We start from the raw sequence: 20496 nt of genomic DNA, 5'->3' as shown, positions 1-20496 counted from the left end.
AATGCTGGATACATTGAGTTAAAATTAAAAATATTCGTAATATTTTTGCTGCACGGAAAATGAGCAAATATTTAATCGATAATTTTGTAATATTGGAAAACATATTTATATCATGTACATTAAGTTCTTAAAATGTTCCAAAAGTTATAGAAATTTCCAAAATATTTCCAGAAAAAATAGGTACTTTGAAATCTACCCACGCCTGTAGGTTGAGCCGAAAAGGGGTGTGTATGGTGCTAAATAACCTGATGCTGTTTTTATTCAACCTCACAGCTGTAAGTTTTTGTTTGTTTGTATGTGTGTGTGTGTGTGTATATATATATAATGTTCAAATTAAACGGATCCCCTGTAAAATCAATTTATCAATTTCTAAGGCTGCCACAAAATGTTCCTTTTTTCTTTAATATCAAAATTTAAAAGTTAAATGTTTACATTTTGATTTAAGTTTTAGCTCTAAAAATTACTAATTTTTCTAATTTTTTTTAAATCTTCAGAAGCATATTCTCTTAAAACCAGTTGTTATGAAACAGTGTTGTTTTATTGTTAGGGTTCTTTTTTTTTTCTTTTGCAGGAACGTGAAGTATTCAAGACTGTAATGACTAATGTGTTAAGCATTAGCAAACTTTTTGTTGGGAGCAATTCTCAAATGATAATGATGCTGTATTTGCCATACATTGAAGCTGTGTTCAAACTACTGTCTCAGGATAAGTATAATGTAAGTACATTTTTCCTCACTAAGAAAGTTACGTTGCCAAGTCATTTGTTTGAAAGATGTGAGCTCAAATTATTTTCAACGTTAGAGTCGATTCAAGTGTGTGTACTCACTACTACTCATGTAAGTCACCATCTGGTAAAAAAGTTAAGTTTTGTGTGTGTGTCTTTTACACTCCCCCTTTCCCTTTTTTTCTCTCATTCTGGCAGTCATGGTTGCTACAGGACTAGAAAACTGGGAAAAGTGAGGGAATTTAAATAGTCAGGAAATTTCGGGAAATGTCAAGGAAAGCACAACATATTTCTGGAATTTCTTCTTGTGCTAACAAAAGTGAAATGGAAAATACTGCTTTCATTGACGTTTAGGCACCTAAAAATATTCGGAAACATTTAATATCACAAAATTCTGTTTATTTTCCTTCTTTTCGTGAATTCTCAGGGGTTTTTCTGTAAACATGTAGTTAAAGAAGAGAAAAAATATATTTACGCATGTTTGCGTACAAGTTCGCTAGTACTCGATGGTTTCATGTGAATCGATAGTAATCATTTTCAGACACGTATTTTGATCTCAAACTGCATTAATTTTATTACGCGGACATTTATTTTAATGAAGTGTATTCGTCAAAATAATCTAGCACTGAATTTATTTACAATAGTTCTCTAGATTACTGGCTTCTACAAATAGCAGAATAATTTTATCAATTGCGTTAAAATTAAAATTAAAATTAATAATTTTTTTTGTGGTAAGGAGATCTAGACCAAAGAGAATATATTTATTTCTTTAATGTTCTTATAGACTGGATGCATACGTAGGGCTTATCTGTTAATATTAAACAAAATATATAAAATACAATAATATTTTGATTCCAGCTGGTTGGGGGCGGGGGGGGGGGATGGCATTGGGTAAATTTAGAAATTAAAAAATAAAAAAATTTGCACAAAAAACAACAGTGTGCTATGAAGTGTCACATAACCACAATCAGCAAATCTGCAAGGATGTCAGTATAATTGAGTTACTCATAAAATGAGCTTTCAATATCTGGTAACTGCAACTTGGTTACCCTCTTATTCTATTAAGTGGTTTGTACTCGGTACTATTCATTAGAGCTGTGCCTATATAAATCGGCAGAAGCCGATGTTGCCGATATTATTTTGAATCGGCATTTCTACAGATTAACGATGCGCTTGTTAATTTTTGGGCCTATATTATTGAAAAATGAAAGTGTCTGTCATAACCTAAAAATCCACCAGTACCCTTTTCACTTTTCGTACTACTACATACTTTAAACTCGCATCTATTCTTAGCTATGTGTGCCAGCCGTACATATCAAACTCATACATTCTGTGTTTTAATAACGTTCTTGAATCTAATGCATAAATAAATATATCACCAGCACTGTAAAGTTAGAAAAAGAACAAAAACTTTTTTATTTAGAGCATGGCTACCACTACAAACTACAGAAAGTATCAAATGCTTAAACTGCAAAGAAATGTTCATTATAACGAAACGAAACATTTTTTAATTAAGTACAGTTTTTAAAATCAAATAAAAAATAATAACCAAATAAAATAGGATATCACATAACATAAATTACTTTTACTGTTTCCAGTGCAAAGCGACCACAAAAATGTTTGGTACTGTAAATTTTTGAGCCGCACACATTAAGATGGTATTGGAATTCCCATTCTTCAATTGTAAACCTATACAAAGTCTCACCATTTTGCACATTTGAAATTCATTTTTTTAAACTACCTATTTTGTGAAACAGTACATTTCATAGTTACCTATTATTAAATAATCTTATTTTATATAATTTTGGAGGACATAGCTGCTTACCCGAGGCTATTTGTAGTGGGCGCCACCACGTGAGTGGGCACATGGACCCTGCTGAGACTCCTGGTCAGGGTGTTACGTGGCCCGTGTGAGGCGAGATATTAGTCCTCTAATTAATTGAGCTAATTTATTAAGATTTGGCTCACTCTAGGCGTCGGGCACACCACTCCGCTTAACATACATGGATACCACGGTGTTGGCGACACTGGGCCACACATCTCTGATGACTCCGCGCACGTCTGGTCTCGGCCGATGATGAATAGGAATTGGGGCGAGCAGCGCTCTGCACGCGGGCTGCAGTTAGCTTCCCGCCGGAACAAAACCATTATTCTACTCTATGATCTTGCGCCAAGGGTTAGTTTTAAGAAAGAGACAAAAAACACTTATAATTTATACAATCTCTCATCCGGGCTCAGAACCTTAAACAATAGCTACTTTATATATTAATACTTAAATAATAATTGTTTTTATTGGTTTCTGGGTCACGTCACACTGCCACTAAGCGCCCTCTTGCAGTAGTTTGTGGCGCGCAATTTGAAAACACGTACATTTACAATCGTCGAAGGTACAAATGCCGGGAAGGAGGGGAACTGGACAGTGGAGTCGGACCAGGCTTACGAGGCGAAGCCCCGGTTGACGTCATATGTATTAAATAATTAAATTTTCCAGCCTCCATTAGTTAATTTATTTTTCAACAAGCAACTAACAGGTCATCAACAAACAAATGAAATTAATCTAACTATACGAGTTAATAAAAGAGAAGTTATGTTCCATTAATAAAATAAAATACTTGTGTGTTTCAATTGCATTCTTTTCTTAGAATGAGTTATTTTAGGTAATTTTGCAAAATTAAAACATTTTTTAACCAAAATGTGTTTTCTCCTGTTTTGGTTCAGAATCGGTGAATTGGCAACAGTTGAATCGGCATATCAGCAAAAATTTGTGAATCTGTACAGATCTTCTAATCATTTTTCGTTTTGACATCAAATTTTAGGTTAGGTTAGCTGAAATAGGTAATTCATAACCAATCTTTCAAATGCATTCGTAGAATTTTAATGCAGTTAACCTAGCCTAACCAACTTTCTTCAATATTTAAAAAAAATATATATATATATATATATATATATATATATATATATATATATATATATATATATTGTAGCCCTATTCCAAATGATTATTATACCACAGTAATTGTAATATAACAAAGCTTACGTAACCACTCAACTATTGGTAAACAACTTGAATGATTGGAAATTGTGTCAGGGATAAAACTGCAACTTGTAACTTTTTTTTTCCAGAAAAGAGGCATTCCTTCAGAATTACCAATAATTAATTTTGATAGGGTGAGTTCTGAATAAAATTTTGTTATAGGTTTAGTTGATTTCCTAGTGGTTTCTTTCGTGAAAAAATGTTTTTTTTTGTTTGTTATTTGTTTGCATATGTTTTATATGAAAATGGGACATTTGAACGACACATACAACCTCCTTTTCCTGAAGAAAAACGGTCAACATCTTGTGGGGGCGCAGTGTTTTTTGTGTGTAAAAGGTCAGGGACATTTGTCAATTCCGGTCTGGAAAACCTGGAAAAATCAGGGTATTTTGGAATTTTATCACCATGGGCTGTGTTCTACTTTAATGCCTGTACTTTGGTTTACATAAATAAATGTTGATGATGCAATACATCTGTGGCAAATAACTTTCTGCATTATTGCTGTGGCAATTTGCCATATTTATATATTTACTAATTTTCATAGTGCTGCAATACTTGTGACCCGGTAGACTTTAAGTGATGTAATTTTGAGTGATTATGTTTGCTTTTGAAATTTTGGGTACTGGCTTTCTGAGAGAGCATGTTGTATTTTCAGATTGTTTCGGCAAGCTCCAGAAAGCCCTCAAAGGACTTGCCTGTTGCCGTGGCAAAGATGGTCAACATAGTTGTGGCTCACAGTGAACAAGCACACATCTTCTGCCTGACCTTAATGTACTGCTTCAAACGACCCTGTGAAGTAAGGCTTACTAAGTTTGGTTTCTCATGAAATTTCACATAATAATTTATTATTAATGATGTTTAGATGGTATGTGTATCTAGAGCATTTTAAAATTCATTTTTTAGCATTTTTATGCTGGAATTTTGCTTTTTATTATTATTATTTTTAAAAACAGAAATATTCAGCACATTTGAATTTACGTGGTTTTCGAAGATTTGAATTTATTTGTACTTTGCCTGATTGTTTGCAGCTTCCCATTTATATTCAGAATTTTTTCTAACATTGAAAACAAGTGATTTTGGCTAAACATAATACTAAATAAATGATGCAATCAATTTTGTCACTGCTTCAGAATGTGCTCTACATCAAAACATCTATTTGCTTGGTCTTTTTCAGTAGTTCCAAATTACACTGGTAAAGCTCATATGCATGATTTAGTGAAAAATGTAAAAGTGGTTGCTATATTATGACCAGTCATTGTTAAGAAACTTGAAAAACTCGCAATTGCGATAAACTTGAAAAATAATACAATTACTATACTTTGAAGATAAAATGTAATTTTCTATGTATTTACCCACAGAACGGTAGCCCCTGCATATTGGTCGCACCCTTAGTTTTGGATCAAAAAATATATAACATTTTCACAGTAGCACCATACATCTGTCTTTACTAGAGTTCCATGAATACAAGTGAAGTGTTCCTTTTCTCAGCTTATTGTCATGTCAGATTGATCTCAGATCTTCTTTGTTTACTATGAGAGGGAGTTGGTAGGCCACTTCCCCCCTCCCCCTTTATATTTACGACCCAACCAATTCCTGCACTTCCTAACAAGACAAAGGAGAAGACTGCTATTTTTTTACCCTTGGTTCCATTTCCTCCATTCTATTTTATTTTTTTTTACCCATTCCCGAGAGAGAAGAGGCAGCAAGCTACTTTTTTTTTATAAACACCAGCGATGGCTGCAGTTTTTTCACAGTATGTTCAGTTGAAATAATGGGAAATCTCATTCAAATACTATAATGATTGAACACAGTTCCATCATTAACACCTGTCAATATAGACATGTTAATTGTGTGGGTGCAAGTTCACTGACATTTACAAAAAGAGAGGGAGGGAAAACTGTCAACACTGCCATATGGCGTCACCCACACGCACGCGCACATATACACACTTACTCTGTCTCTGGCTGGTTTATTTTTATATTTTCCTCTGTTCTCTTGCATAAGGGTAGCACTTCAAGTTACTAAATAAAAAAATGCATAAAATGTGCAACCCATATGTGGGTAAATACATTTTGTTCTCCACAAAAGTATTAATTAATATATGTATTAGTTTATGACCTAAGAAAGTTATAAGAATCTCATAAAAGAAATGCAGCTGGATAAAAAAAAATACTGTTAGAGTAATCTATGTAATTAATGTAATTTCTATGTAATCAATGTAATTATTTTAGTAACCTTTTTTAATTGAATCCAAAAATTTGTGTTTTATTCTAGATATTTTCTGTTGGTAATACATTAAAAGAAACGACCCCTCATGGTTCCCAGGAATAGGGTCTTAATAGAGGGGGGGTCGTAATAGATGTTTTCCGAAATTTTCAGTTGATTTCAAACCCCCCTCTTTTCAAACCACTACTCGCTAAGAAACCAGCAGTACATTGGCAGGATGCTGTCACTCACAATGCTAGACGGCTTTGCTTTAAACCCACTTCAACCTTCATGACAAGTCCGCCGCCCTACAGGCCACCTCTAAAGAAATATGTCAAGGACAATTTATTTTTACTGGTTAGTTTACATGTACGTTTTCTGCTTGCCGTAGTTAAATACACTAGAACCCCGGATTTAACATAGCAATGATTTCACGAATACATTCTCGGGAACCGTCAAAAACTTGGACATTTTTACCAAAATGTGAAAATCAGAAAAAATTAAAAAAAAAAAAAAACGAAATGAAAGATCATTAAAATCTGTTAATTTTAACACACAGCGTATTTTTGTGTCGGCTTTAATACTTCCAATAATGTTCATGTAAGAATAACAAAAAAATAATGGGACATTTCCTTTAAAATATGGCAGCGGTAGGTTCTGCAACGCGAGTGGGCGCACACTAAGCTCGCCCGACTGGCTGGCGGCGGCGGCTTCATGACGCATAAGCTCACCCCTCCCTCCCCTCGGTAACATTCTTCAAGGCTAGCTCATCCCTCCCAGACACACAAACCATCTAGTGTTCTCCCTTATAACACCCCAACTTCGCTCCCCTTTGAAAAACCTTCAGTGAGAAAATGCTCATTTCACCCTCCTTTCTCCCGTAAAATTGGGCTATTATGAATGGGGTACTAAAGTGGTGAGGAAGGGGTAAGATCGTTGTAAATATTTTCGGACCCCTCCCTCCCCACCAAACACGCCCAAAAAAAAGTATGTCAAAATATGTCACTTTTCACACCAAGTTCGAGTTCAGTCATCTCTGGCAAGGAATTTACAAGCTTTCAACCTTAAATATAAATGTATTTTAATAGCAAGGGTCATATGAAAAGGAATATACCGAATAAAATCAAGCTGCTGTCACCAAACAAAGCATAAAACGGCCCAATGAGTGGTTGCTTCGTTATTGCTCGCGCGAGAGGCGAGACGTGGAATGTTAGAAGAAAGATAAATGCGGGGGAGACAGACGGCAGCCAGTGTGTTTCCTGCATGGGGAATAAGTGGCGTAGCCTTTTTATTTTATGCTGGGTAAAGCAACCTTTTTCTGTCAACCCACGGGAAAAGATAATTGCTTGAGCTGTCAAAATAAACATCGCTGCGGCAGTTAAAACAAGTCGAGGCGAGCGTGCATCCAGATGGTCGCTATGTATATCTACTCGAAAAACAAAACAGAACATCTCAATTGATAACGATTCCTTATAACCTACACGTATTGCCGGATGTTTTCAGCCTGATCCATGCAAGTTCTTTAGCCACGTTCTGAATGAAAACAACTGGCGGGCCAGTGTTGTGCCCTGTTTTGCGGACAAATAAAGCTTTTATCAATTTGCTGACAGTTTTAATATATTTTTACTCTCGTTAAAATGAAGCAGATAACATGATTGTTAACAAGTACAAGCAGCATCCGAGATCGGCCGCAGCGCACGGTACGGGGAGAGGGTGAGCCTACTACCATGTTCACACGCTGAGGCCGGAGGGTTTTTCCTGCATTGTATTAGTTCACAAATTCAAGCCAGAAAATATACCAAAGGACTTCAAAAACTAAGCAAACATTGTCAACCGATAGTAATCAAAATCAAGAGAAATCCAGCAGGTAGCTTTCTTTGCCTTAACTGCGTACCACATTAGACACTCGCAAAAAGCTAAATGTAAACACGTTGCCACAAAAACCTTTATCTGCACCCTGCCGGCAAAGGGACGTGGAATGGGGGTTGTTAAGCGCTGACAGCGGTCGACAGGAAGTGGTATCTATTTTTAGATATGTGCTGCCTACGGCTGTACAGCACTCGGCAAGAGAAACGCAGTAACACGTTACCACAAGAAACTTATTTTCTGTCCGATTTTCTCCGGATTTTCGGCAATTTTTTCATGGTTCCTTGAAATCGGGTTGTAATAGAGAGGTGGTCGCAATAAATGGGGTCGCAACAAAAAGGTTTTACTGTATCTCCTTGATAAGGGGATGTGTATACCATCATGGATGTGTTAACTGTCATTCAGGCCAGTTGATTTACCAGAGACATTCTTTTGCAGGACTGTGATATGCTGTTGTCAGCACTGAAGTTATTGTGTATCATGGTGGGTGATGGCCGGTGGAGAACTGAAATCCTTCTGCAATGTTTTCTTGCAGCTAAGGAAGCAGTTTCTACAGGTACTCCTACTTTAGGAAAGTGAGTATTAGTTACCTTTATGTCTTGTGTATTGAGAATAAATAGGGCCTCATCATACGTACTAACACATACTGTAGGTCCAACTATTTTTCTGTCACTATCACCTACAACTGTTGAATTAACTAGGTGTATTACTTAATATGTTGCTTATTGTTGCTAGTAGAATGCATAATATTGCAAGAAAAATATAAGAATAGGGGCGAAAATCTTTTTGTTTCCCAGGGGGACCCACAAAATTATGTTTATCATTCCTATTTCCCAATTCCTATTTTTGGAATACAAGTGGGCCCCACTCATTGAAGAGTTTTTTATTTTGGTGGTGGTGGGGGTTGCATGTGCCACCCCCCCCCCCCCCTTCTCCTTGCCCCGTACCACCACCCTCCTGGTATTTGTGCCCATGTATAAGATGATTTAAAAAAGTCTTACATATCTGTAAAAGTGGAGGGGTTAAGAGCAAAAAACAGGGTGGCTTGCAAAACCTCTACAAAAATTTCCCTGCCTTTTCCCTGACTTCTCCAGGTAAGCTACTGCTTTTCCCTGACTATACAGAAAAGCAAAATAAATAACAAGGTTACAATCTCTACAAATTTTTTATGTGAATATGAACACTGCTTACCTACCAACAGTTTCATGTTGCACACTCATATCATATCTTGATTATTTAAATAGCAAAGTCTTAAGCATTTAACACACAAAAATTTTCACTAGTAATAATTCATTGTTCACTTGTAAAATGCAGTTTTCAAAGTGTCACAAATCCACAAAATAAAAATTTTTCACTATAAAATTTCTGAATTTTAAAAGTTTTAATTGCCACAGTAATATTAATTACTTCATTGTTTTAATTTCATCATCAATCAGTTGCGACTGACTGTGAGCATCTTCAATGATTTTGGACTTTATCTCTTTCAGCTCTTTTATTATCATTTGAGATTTTATTTTCCTAGCTGCTTCTTCTTTCTTTCCTGCTTCCTCCTCCTTTCTCAATGCAATTGCTTCTCTGAATCTTGAATATGCATTACGAACAGAGTGAATAAGTTTTTTGCTAATGTTAAGTTTTTCTATACCACCTGAACAAGTTACTGCATCATACACACACCTTCTGCCCACTAAACTTTCTTCTTTCATGTTTGGCAACAAACTCTCAGAGTTTACAGAGAATCCTCTTTCAAGGTTTGCATTGCCATGCAAGATGATCATTACAAGTTTCATCACTTGTGCAACATTGTCAGACTCTGTGCATTCTTTAAAAAGGTTTCTCCAGAAATGGTCAACACGTAGAGATTTCCATGAATATTTTTTTAAGCTATCCTGAACATTTGGCTGCGAGCATGTGCTCTTATACTCACGCAAAGCTTTGTCTGCCACAGATATGTCCACCCATTTATTGTCAGTCAGCACAGTAAGAAGTATGGCCAATCTCTTGCTTCCCAGCTCTACATTTTATGCAATGTTTGGGTCAAAACATGACACAGCTCTTGTAAGCTTGTATGCTAATGGCGAACGTTCTACACTGCTTGCAACACTCAGGGAATCTCAAAACATCGAGCTCTGAAGCAGTCTTCACTTTTTTTAGTTTATAGAGTATGCTAAATGGAAGAGACATAAATTTAGCAGTATGCAAATTTGCCACTTTACTCAAATCAATTTTTTGCATGAAAGGAGAACTTTTCAGTATCTCACTCTTAACAATGTGCTCCATTTGTTCATGAATCATGGTAGATAAAGAAGAATGAAGAAATGGTACCAATGGCACATCAGCCTGAAATTCTGTCAGGAAGGGTTCTACATCAGATGCCAAAGATTTAAAAAATGTAACTTTTACAGGTAACAATGGATCTTTCATTATATCTGCTACAATTCTGAAGCTATTGCAAAGTGGCAAAAGTTTCTTGTCTTTCTGCATCTCTTTCGCAAACAGTATGATGTTGGGAAGGATTTCAAGAGCTCGATGTGCAACTGAACTATTTGGCACAAAACTTTTTGGGAAATACTTCTGATGATGTGACTGAAGTATACAAAGCTCGTCTGGCAGGCACGTCTTTGAAAAGATTATGCAAAGCTCGAAGAAATTCTATTATTTTCCAGTCTGAACTAACTATACCTGCCTTGAATGCACAGTTTACAGTATGCAAACCACAACTGCCTAGTTCTAATATTTCTGGGGCATGCTCTTCACAACTAGATTTAATGTCATTTTTAAGTTCTCGCAAGACCTTCCAGTTGACATTGGGCCCGTCCATGGAAATCTGAACAATTTCATGGAGAGAAAGACTCTTGATACCACATGTGAAAGCATTTAGTAAGTGAAATGCAGTTGATTGGCCTAAGAAAACAGATGTGTAATACCTGGTCACAACACCATCACACTCTAAATCCCAAAATCGTACAGTTATGTCCATCTGTTGCTTTTGCGAAACTTTGTTTAGAGATTCATCAAAACCTATTACGACTTTTTGTCCTTTCAGCATTTTACTGATTTCATCCCTGAAATATGGTGCTAGACCAAATGTGATATAATAACCTACCTTATCTCTCTGCAACTGAAGTTTCCTTGCTTTGGTACTATCTGGAAACATTGTACGAAAAATAAGTACATCACGCCCAGCTGCACGCTAAGATCTGTGTATCATCACACATTGAATACACCACAATATTTCAGCTTCCGTGACTTCATCATTTAGCATAAATGGTTTAATTACACTGGATGACTTTACCACAGACTGGTTCAAACATTGAGGTCCAGATGGCTGCTCTTTATTCACAGATGTTTGTACATATGCTATTTCCCCACCAGCTGAATGCTCCGAGACTGAAGATGTCGATGGAAAGCTTTAGTTTCACAAGGTACAGACTTGAAAAAAGCATTAACCTTCACACAGTTTAAACTTTCAGCCTACTTCAAGTGTTTTTTTCCTTCCATGTGACTTGTAACAGCACGGTGGCCCATGTTGCTTAAAGAAAAATTAACATTACACCAATTGCACCTTGTTAAATTATTGTCTTTTGGACATCTAGCGATCCATTTTAAGGTAGGATCGGCTAACCAATCCGACCTAAATAAAGTTTTTTTCCTACCTGCCATTATTTTTTTTAGATCACTGCAGCCGTAGAAATGAAACACACAGGAAATGCCTACTATCAAGACATTTTTTATATTCTAGAAAATTTTCTAAAACACAGGTCACGCTTCACCGTAATTTCTGATCACACAAATGACACAATTGTCACTACACAGTACACAGCAGAAAAGTTTACGCCATGTTCGTCCTTTAGGCGGTGCCGTAGATATAATAAAATTTAAGTCAATGAATTCCTCTTGAATGATACACTTGCATAAGCTGAGGAAATATTATTACCGCAACATATAAAAGTAAACAACGTAACACAAACACAGCTCAAAGAGACGCACGCACAGCAAGAACGGACAAAGACAAATGAGCAATGAAACCCAGTGTTGCCAGGTCCGCCCGCACGTTCATATCTCGCATTCTCATTATGTAACTACATTCACCTCCAAAACGGCTTGAAACACTACAGTAGACTAACTAAAATTCATTTTAAAAAAAACTTTATAGAATTTAACAAACAGCAAACAAGATAAACCACCGACTGAGTGGCTTTTATCACAGTGGGAACTAAAACAAAATCACACCACATCCACAAAGGAAACCACTGGTCTGGCAACACTGGCAGTGGATGCTTGGAAGTAAATCGTAGTACGTGCCAGAAAAACCATTTATTTGGGACGAAACACTGGTACGCCGTGGCACCTTTACACAACAAAATTATCATGGTAAAAATAAATATGGAACATGAAACTGGTATGTATACCAAGAAATTGGTACATCTTACCACACCACTGCAGAAATGTAGAAATGTCTGTTTAGTAAGTTATGGATTTACGTTTTTTAATATTATTCCCTGACTTTACCAAGCATCACAGAAATCACAAAAATTTCCTGACCTTTCCCGGTTTTCCAGGTTTTCCCGGTCGCTCGCCACCCTGAAAAAATCACCTTTACCTTGTACATTGTTATAAAAGCAAGTCGCTGCTTACACGTCATAATCAAACTTTTCTGAATGATTTTTAGAAGCGGTGTTCCTGCAGTATCTCATTAGGGGAGACTGGTGGCCCCCTTAATAAGAGGGGAAAAAGTTGTTTTCTTATTTTTCTTGAAAACTGTTGCTCATATACATGAAAAATTGTTTAATATCCTACAAATTTATTCTAATTGTATTTTATGTAATACTAACCATTAAGATAATAAAGCTGTATATAATTGGATTATTGTATATACTCATCAAAATCTGTTGAAAAATGTACTAAAAATAAACTTTCTAGAAAAACTATAGTACATAATCAGGGTGTCTATAGGTCACGAAGAAGTCCCAAAATAATCAGCAATAGTGCTGGAAGTCACGAAACTTTAATTGCTAGCAGCATTTTCCTAACTTTTTTGCGACTCTCTTCATTTTATATTCGCAAATATTTTAGCATTTTTAACTTAAAAATCTGTGCATTCCTACGAATTGTAGAAAATGTTTTGCTGAATTTGCTTATGTTTGCTTTTGGTTACGCATGTAAATTTAAAAATCATTCCTTGATAAAAACTAGTTGAAAAATTTTGTTATAATGTTTTGAAAAAGTCTGAAATTGGTTTACTAGTTTTGTGGACACCCTGATAATACTTCCCACCTACTGGATGTACAATTCATTCAACAAAGACCTTAAAATTAAATTAAGGACTGATTAGACAGTAGCCTCTTTATTATAAGCCTACGCCACACTTCTGGGCCTGAATTTCAATTTCAAAGGTCTGAAAATTGTGGAAAAAGAGGGAGTGGGTGGGTGGGTGGAGTTAAAATTAATTAACTGCAGCAGGGCTCCAACTCCAGACGTGAAATTGTCTACCTCCATTCACTTATTATATTTTTCAGTGAGCCACTGCCCCCGCACATCCTTTCGGCATATTACATGAACAATCACTGATAAGGCTACACAACTGCCTATAACCACTCAGGGAAGAGCCATGACCTCACTGACCAATCACAACATACCTCATATACGAGGACACATTAGTACACAAATTAATTTACCCTAACATCAAAGTTTCCAGTTAAAAACAAACAGATTTTCATAGTTCACTTCTTATTGGCTGGCACAAATTTACAACTTCCCAGGGGAGCTAACACTTGTCAATTATGGAAAGCACCAGAACATAAAAACTGTCTGGATAATTGGCGCTGCCATGTTGTGCACCAGTCTTCTTCCTTTCTTTTACCAAAGCAATACCCATTGTTCTAGAAACATAATAAAAACTTGTAAATGAATACACATGCAAAATATATAGTTATAAAGACAACATTTAAGTGAAATAATATACTAAAACATATTATTACGGATGGGGAAAACGGGTTCGTAAGGATGGATGGCACAATCAATTTTTATACAGTTTTATATATTACAGGGTGGCCACAGATCGGAAAAACTGAGAAAAGTCGGAAAATTCGAAACCTGGCAAAGTAAGGGCATTTTTTGAGATAAGCTTGTTTCAGCATTGTAATGGTTTCTTCAATGGCCATTTGTTAAAAAACCTGAGAGCCGTATCATTTTTAATCCAATAATCCACACAGAATTTTTTTTAATGTGTGTTTTAAAGTATGGTGCATGGCTCATTCAAAACTTGACAACAATGCAAGGCAATTCTGCATAGCAAAGGTTTTTTCAAGCTCCAGTGTTGGTTAGTCTGCTTTTGGTTAAATGATAACAGACATTTTGCGTGTGGTTTGAAAGTGCATATAATTGTGTTAAAGATGTTGCAATTATTACCAAAGGTGTGCAGTTGCGATTATCTATGGCGGCTGAAAACCTCTAAAATTATTCAAATTGATGAGGAATCGGGAAATCATTTTACAGGAAGAAAGTCTGCATATTACGTGACTGGAAGGAAAAAAATAAGGCAGTGGCCAAATTTTTAATGGTGTTTCACTGTTTTAAACAAAATATAGTCAGTCAGCACGGTACTCATTTTTCATCCATGACTTTTTTTTTTTTTTTTTTTTTTCCTCTCTTCAAGGTAAACATCAGCCACAGTTAATCCATAAATAATATATGTTCTGCCCAATATCTGTAAAGACATGTACTTACAATTTACTTTAAGAATTTCAATGGAAGTATTGAAACTTTTAATAGTATTCTTGCGGTAAGAATATAGTGTGGAAAAAATAACTGGTAGATGTATACAACAGTACCGAGAATGCTTTATTATTTTTACAGGAAACCTTTAAGGCATGTTATCATTTGGAATGATTATGCAAGTCCAGAATAAAAAATAATAGATAGTTGAAATATGATTCTGAGTTCTATGTTTAAGTTTGGTGTAAGGCTTATTCTAATCACATATTTTTTGGTTATGCTCTAGATATCAGGAATGCCAGGCTTATTCCTGTAATTCTAAAGGAAACCCACTTTTCTGTAATATATATATATATATATAACCTTCAAATAGCATTTTTTTTACTTCTTGAATGTTTTACAATCATTCTTTAATAGGGTGTTGTGATACAAGTGGTGAGGTTAGGTTACATATTGCAAACACTGATGTGAAAATTATCAGTTACATTAAAAATCCTGAGATTGTTTGAACAATTGGTTATGAATTACCAATACAATGTAGCTAAATTAAACTAACCACACATCTGTACTATTTTATAGTGTTTTTAATGAATATAACCAACAGTTAACACAATTTAAAAGTAAATCTAATGTAGGTAACCTAACCTTAACAACAATCCACATTATAAAGTGTTTCTTAATGATGTTAATCTAACATGGTGACTTTTAAAATGGTCAGTTACTGGTAAACTACTTGTATCCAATGCCCTCTTAGATAATAATTGAAAAACATATCAGAAAGTATTAAAATAAATCATTTTAGAATTTTTAAGATAATTTTTGCAGAAAAGTGGTTCTCCTTTAGAATTACTGCATCTTCATTTTGATAACTTAATTATTGTCTGCTACAATTCTTTGGGGTTACTTATATAATGTCATGATGTTTTTACTCTCAGTGAGTTTTGTGCATGGACAATTGACGTCATCTCGACCATGGCCTCTAAGCCCATGCTCCGCACCGCGAGTACCAGATCCCGTTTTCGGAGTGCACCCCTAGCCCAGCGGGAATGAGTCAGGCGAGCGCCTCGGGCGTGTCCCCACTAGACTCAAATAAACTTCAGGGCACGAAACCCCGGGGGCTCGACCCCATAAAACAATTAAGGAACAAGACATTAGGACACAATTATTAATTCACAGGCATTAAATAAGTGCGTCGTAGCTACTCCGTGCGAGCACCGAACACACGGAGTAGACAACGAACCTCATTACCAGTCACCACGGCCACTGGCCTTAATTAAAGTGCCCGTGACAATGATTGAGTCAGATTAGGAGAAATCCAACTAAAACAGTTCACAGTGAGACAATATGTTAATAAATTTACTGTCGCCAACTTGATGCCACAATTCAAATAATTAAATACTATAAAACAGTTGTTAAGCCTTAAGCACCCAATTACCAGGTGCTACCCTTTAATTGAGCACCTGGAACGTGTTTTTAGCTTATAATAGAGCATATTAAGTTGATATAAGTTTTTGGTGCCGACTCACAAAGAAGGTGAAAGTTTCCCTCCCTTGTGAGGCGGCCATGTTCGGCAGTCTCCAACCACTCCGCGCCGGGTCAAGACGTGTGCCCGTGAGCAGCCTTCAATTTTGTTCCACCGATCGTTCACTCTGCACTTGATTTAATAACCAAACCTTTTTAATTCATTGTTGCTCACGTAGACTCGGCGTGTATTTCACGGACCCGGGCTTATCTCGACCGTTTCCTTGGTGATTCCGCACCGTGTCGCGGACCACGCAATTTACGGCACTGGCCAACTCCAGCCAACTCGTTTTCGTTAAGATCACCGTGTATACGCCTGCCGGCTACAACCTCACGTAAGTGTAGAATAGAATTTAGGATCACGCTCATTGAGCCCTCCTAAGACAATTAACTTTCGGCGCTGGCCGTCTCCGGCGAACTAGTAATCACGTCCCCGCGAGACTGCCGCGGAAAATTCACAGTGTTATGTTAGTGTCATGTTTTGTTTTGTAATCAGCGTGTGTTAAGTGTAATTGTACAACGGCTCTGACGCCGCATAGCACATTATCATAGCTTTTGTAGCGGTTCTGCCACCGTGTAGTGTATGTGTAGGGAGTACAGCATACCCATGCGTACCACACCGGAGAAGTCCGTGGATTAAAGTCAATTTAATATAAACTGTGTCGTCTACGATTATTTCGTACCATTCCGTCCTCCACACGGCTGAGCGGCCTCACAGCCAAGTAGGGAGTTTCAGGGTAGATTCCCAGCCACGTACCTGGCGGGGCACGCGAGGACAGAGTACCCGCGACCCATCACCAACGGCCTAGTGTCCTACAGCCTCCCCCCCCCCTCCCTGGACAACAGCAGCACCGCGATGCCTGTAGCGCCTGTCAGGTACTTTCCGGGCCCTCTACAGAGGCCGGCTGATGGCACAATAAAAAACTGGAAATAAATATCACACTTATATTGCCCTACTTTGAATTAAATTAAGTTTAAGCTTTGTTTACTAATTTGTCTGTGGAAAACTTGCAGTTTAAAGAAAGAAGGCTGATTAAGTTTTAAAAGTAAAGTAGCATAAATATGCAAAATAAGAGTTAGAGAAAATTATAATCTGGTCAGGAAAAACCTAGAAAAATTAGGGAATTTCATTGAGATTTTGTGTGGCTATCTTGTATTACTAATATTTACATTACTAATTAAATCGCCACACTTAATGTATTTTCACAAATCACTAAGTATCTATCAAGTCCACAGTTTACACTCCTTCCTAGAGCTAGGCTCAACAGTGGTTCGCCTCTTACCTTGCACCTGTCCACACACAAAATCTCGTGCCACTAGGTCACACACGCAGTCCCATCGCTCCACCGCTTGCAAAGGAGGGGTTCACGCCCTATTCGCTGAACTTGCACTTCACTCAACTAGCACTTTTAGAACTCCTGCGGAAGCTGCCATTGCCACTTTTATACACATTGGCCGTCTTTCTGGAACTGACTGGGATGATTGTGATTGTCGCGTCATCCTGGGCCAACCGGACACTGAAAGCATCTAGAACAGCAGCGTGTTATTCACGCTATTCCAAACGGGGGTCAATGTAAGCCCGCTGAATTCCCAGGCCACTCAGGGATATATGTGAGTGCCGTGGAAAGGTTGCGGGGCCATGGGAGTGGCGAGGCTGGGCCGCCCTAATCTTCAAAGGTATGCGAATATGGCCATTCGGGACCGCCAGGCCACTCAGGTACCTAGCACGCATCACAGCCTTGCCTCCCATGTTCATAACACTGCCCCCACCTTAAACCTTTTCGTCCCAAACAGATAACAATGTGCTGTCATTGACCATTCTACGAATCCATCCTGCGCATCTAGCAACTGTACTGGATATGGCCCACTTTTTGGCAGATGTAACATCGCAGCTGTCCTTCAACTTACAATAACCACGGACCTCTCTCTTCCGCATTTGCTACAGTGGCCTCTCCATTTCCATCAGGCAGCCCTGCAGGGCAAGTTCATGTTCCGGGCATCTCCACTGAACATGTCCTTGTCCCTGGCAGGCAAAACACTATAGGCAACTTCCTGCTCCTTTTGGTTTCCTCCCATGATTCAGGAAGTCACCATGGACATGCCACCTTTCCCAAAATGCAAAGCACTATGGGCGATCTCTTGTTCTTCGAACCAGTAGACTCTTCTCTTGTCCAGTCTTGTTATCACAGCATTATCCTTCTCTCTTGGGTTTCCTACCCTGATTCCGGCTGTCACACTGGACAAGCTTCCGTTCTTGTCATGCAAAGCACCATGACGACCTCTTGTTCTTTTAAACTTTGACCCATTCAAAAGCTTTCTTATTGACCCGAGGATAACGTCTTCATTAGTACTTGAGCTACCATTCACTTTGTGGTAAGGTTCTGTCACAGCCTGCCTTGCCCTGATGCTCATGTTTCTTGTAGGCGAGGTGCACGAGTCGCTCAATGTCAGGTTCGAATTTCTGGAAGATTTCCGAGAATCACTGTTGATGTGTCTTGAGAGCCGTACTATACACTTCCCCTGTGTGTCTGTCGCCATATCTCAACTCAAGAGCTTCTACTAGTATAGCATAGTTCTTCTGCTCCAGAACTGGTATGTTCTGAAGTAGCTCAAGAGGAGATCCTCGCAGGTCCAGGACAAGTGCTGTAACCTTATCTTTCTCACCCTAGCCATTCACTTCAGCAGCTGCCTCGGACTTTTTGCTTTAGACAGCTCACGACAATTGACCATCAAAGGTGGGTGGCTTGATTTTTTGGGTGGCCGTTTGCAGCGCCTTTCACATTACTTATCTGGAAGAACTCCTCTGTTTTGTAGCAGCTGTAGCTTCCTTGATCATTCTTCGGCATTCTTCAGTTACAGCTGCTACTCACTTTTCGGTAGCCTCGTTGAGTTGAGCTAGCCATTGCATCCTTTATGTTCTAATATATGCTGTTCCAAACACTGCATTTTCCCTTCCAACTGAATACCGTTTTCATCCATCTTCTTCTTCTTCCTGACCCTTCCTATTGTCCTCTTGGTTCTTCATGTCTTCAATATTGGTCTTCATGGCATTCTTCATTTCCACCTGTTTGCTATCCTTTTTATTCTTCATTTCCTTCATATCATTTTTCAACTCTGCTACAGAGTCATTACACTCTTAAGTTCATCTGTAGCCATCTTCCTTGTCCATATACACTTTTAATTTATTCACTACCACTATAATTTCACCTACGAGCTAACCTAAACTTCTACTCAAAACTAACACTTACTTTACTACAACTACACTCAAAACTAACTACAGTTCCTAACCATATATCAATCTCGAAAGCTAAATTCTAATATTCTTTACATTTTTTTTTCAATTCTCTGAAAATTAATTCTAAAATCCTATTCCAATTCTAAACCAAATGTTATGAGTTGGGGAAAATGGGTTTGTAAGGATAGCCCAATTAATTTTAAACAGTTTTATTTTCTTCTAATATTTACACTACCTACTAATTAAATCACCACACTTAATGCCTGTTCACAAATTACTAAGTACATTTCGCGCCACTCGGTCACACACGCATGGTCCCATCACTTTGAGTTTGCACCGCTTGCCGAACTTGTATTTCACTCAACTCGCACTTTCTGAACTTCTGCGGAGGCAGACATCGCAGCTTTAAACCCATTAGCCGTATTTCTAGAACAAACTGGAGTAATTGTGATGTGTCACATCATCACAGGCCGACCCAAATCTCAAAGCATCCAGAACAGCGATGCGTTATTCATGTCACTTCACGTGGCAGCCTTAATAAGCCTGCAGAATTCCCAGGGCGCTAAGGGATAGTTGAAACCGCCAAGGAAGGAGGGCATAGGGGTGGCGAGGCCAGGCCGTCCTAATTCCAAAAAGTATGCGAATGTGGCCGTGCTGGGCCACCAGGCTGCTCAGGTACCTGGCACGCGTCGTGGTCTTGCCTGCCAAGTTCGTAAAAATATGATTGCGTATTCAATCAATAAAACAACATGCAAACAATAAAAATAAGTAAATATCAGAAATTACTATAAAATATTTAAGATTACAAAATACAAATTCTGAATTATGTCACAATGGCCTTGGACCTACAGAATCACCTGATGTACTGGTGTACTGAAAAACATTGTATTTAAAAGTAGAATGAATAATTGGGAAAGGCAAGTTGCGTATAATCATCATACTGTTGAATATTTTGCTGCTGTAATTATGAACTCAATTATGTATACAGATAAAAAGCTGATAAAACCTGCTAAGGTCTCTACCTTATCTATAATAATAAAAAAGAAAATTTAGCTGTAAAAGTATATTTTTTTAGTATTATTTTGGCAAGTTAAGCATACAAATAACATATAAGCAGCACAGGTTCAGTGTTTATCATTAGCGTAAAGATAAAAATTAATTGAATTACGAAACTCACAGATTTCTTAAATTTTATTTT

General features: G+C 37.5%; 1 protein-coding gene across 5 annotated transcripts in view; it reads left to right on the top strand.

Moving 5' to 3' along the window:
• LOC134530997 (uncharacterized) overlaps window positions 1-20496 on the top strand; it is a 291668-nt gene that overhangs the window by 257782 nt on the left and 13390 nt on the right. For all 5 annotated transcript variants that reach the window (XM_063366412.1, XM_063366415.1, XM_063366413.1 and 2 more), the window contains 3 exons: window positions 572-715; window positions 4413-4553; window positions 8267-8403. In XM_063366412.1, coding sequence (XP_063222482.1) covers window positions 572-715; window positions 4413-4553; window positions 8267-8403 — 422 coding nt within the window. The remainder of the gene's footprint in view (window positions 1-571; window positions 716-4412; window positions 4554-8266; window positions 8404-20496) is intronic.

The sequence above is a fragment of the Bacillus rossius genome, chromosome 3 (genome assembly GCF_032445375.1).
Source record: "Bacillus rossius redtenbacheri isolate Brsri chromosome 3, Brsri_v3, whole genome shotgun sequence".
Classification (NCBI taxonomy): Eukaryota; Metazoa; Arthropoda; class Insecta; order Phasmatodea; family Bacillidae; genus Bacillus; species Bacillus rossius.
The sequence above is the reverse complement of the archived record's forward strand: the minus strand, read 5'-3'. Positions and strand labels throughout refer to the sequence as shown.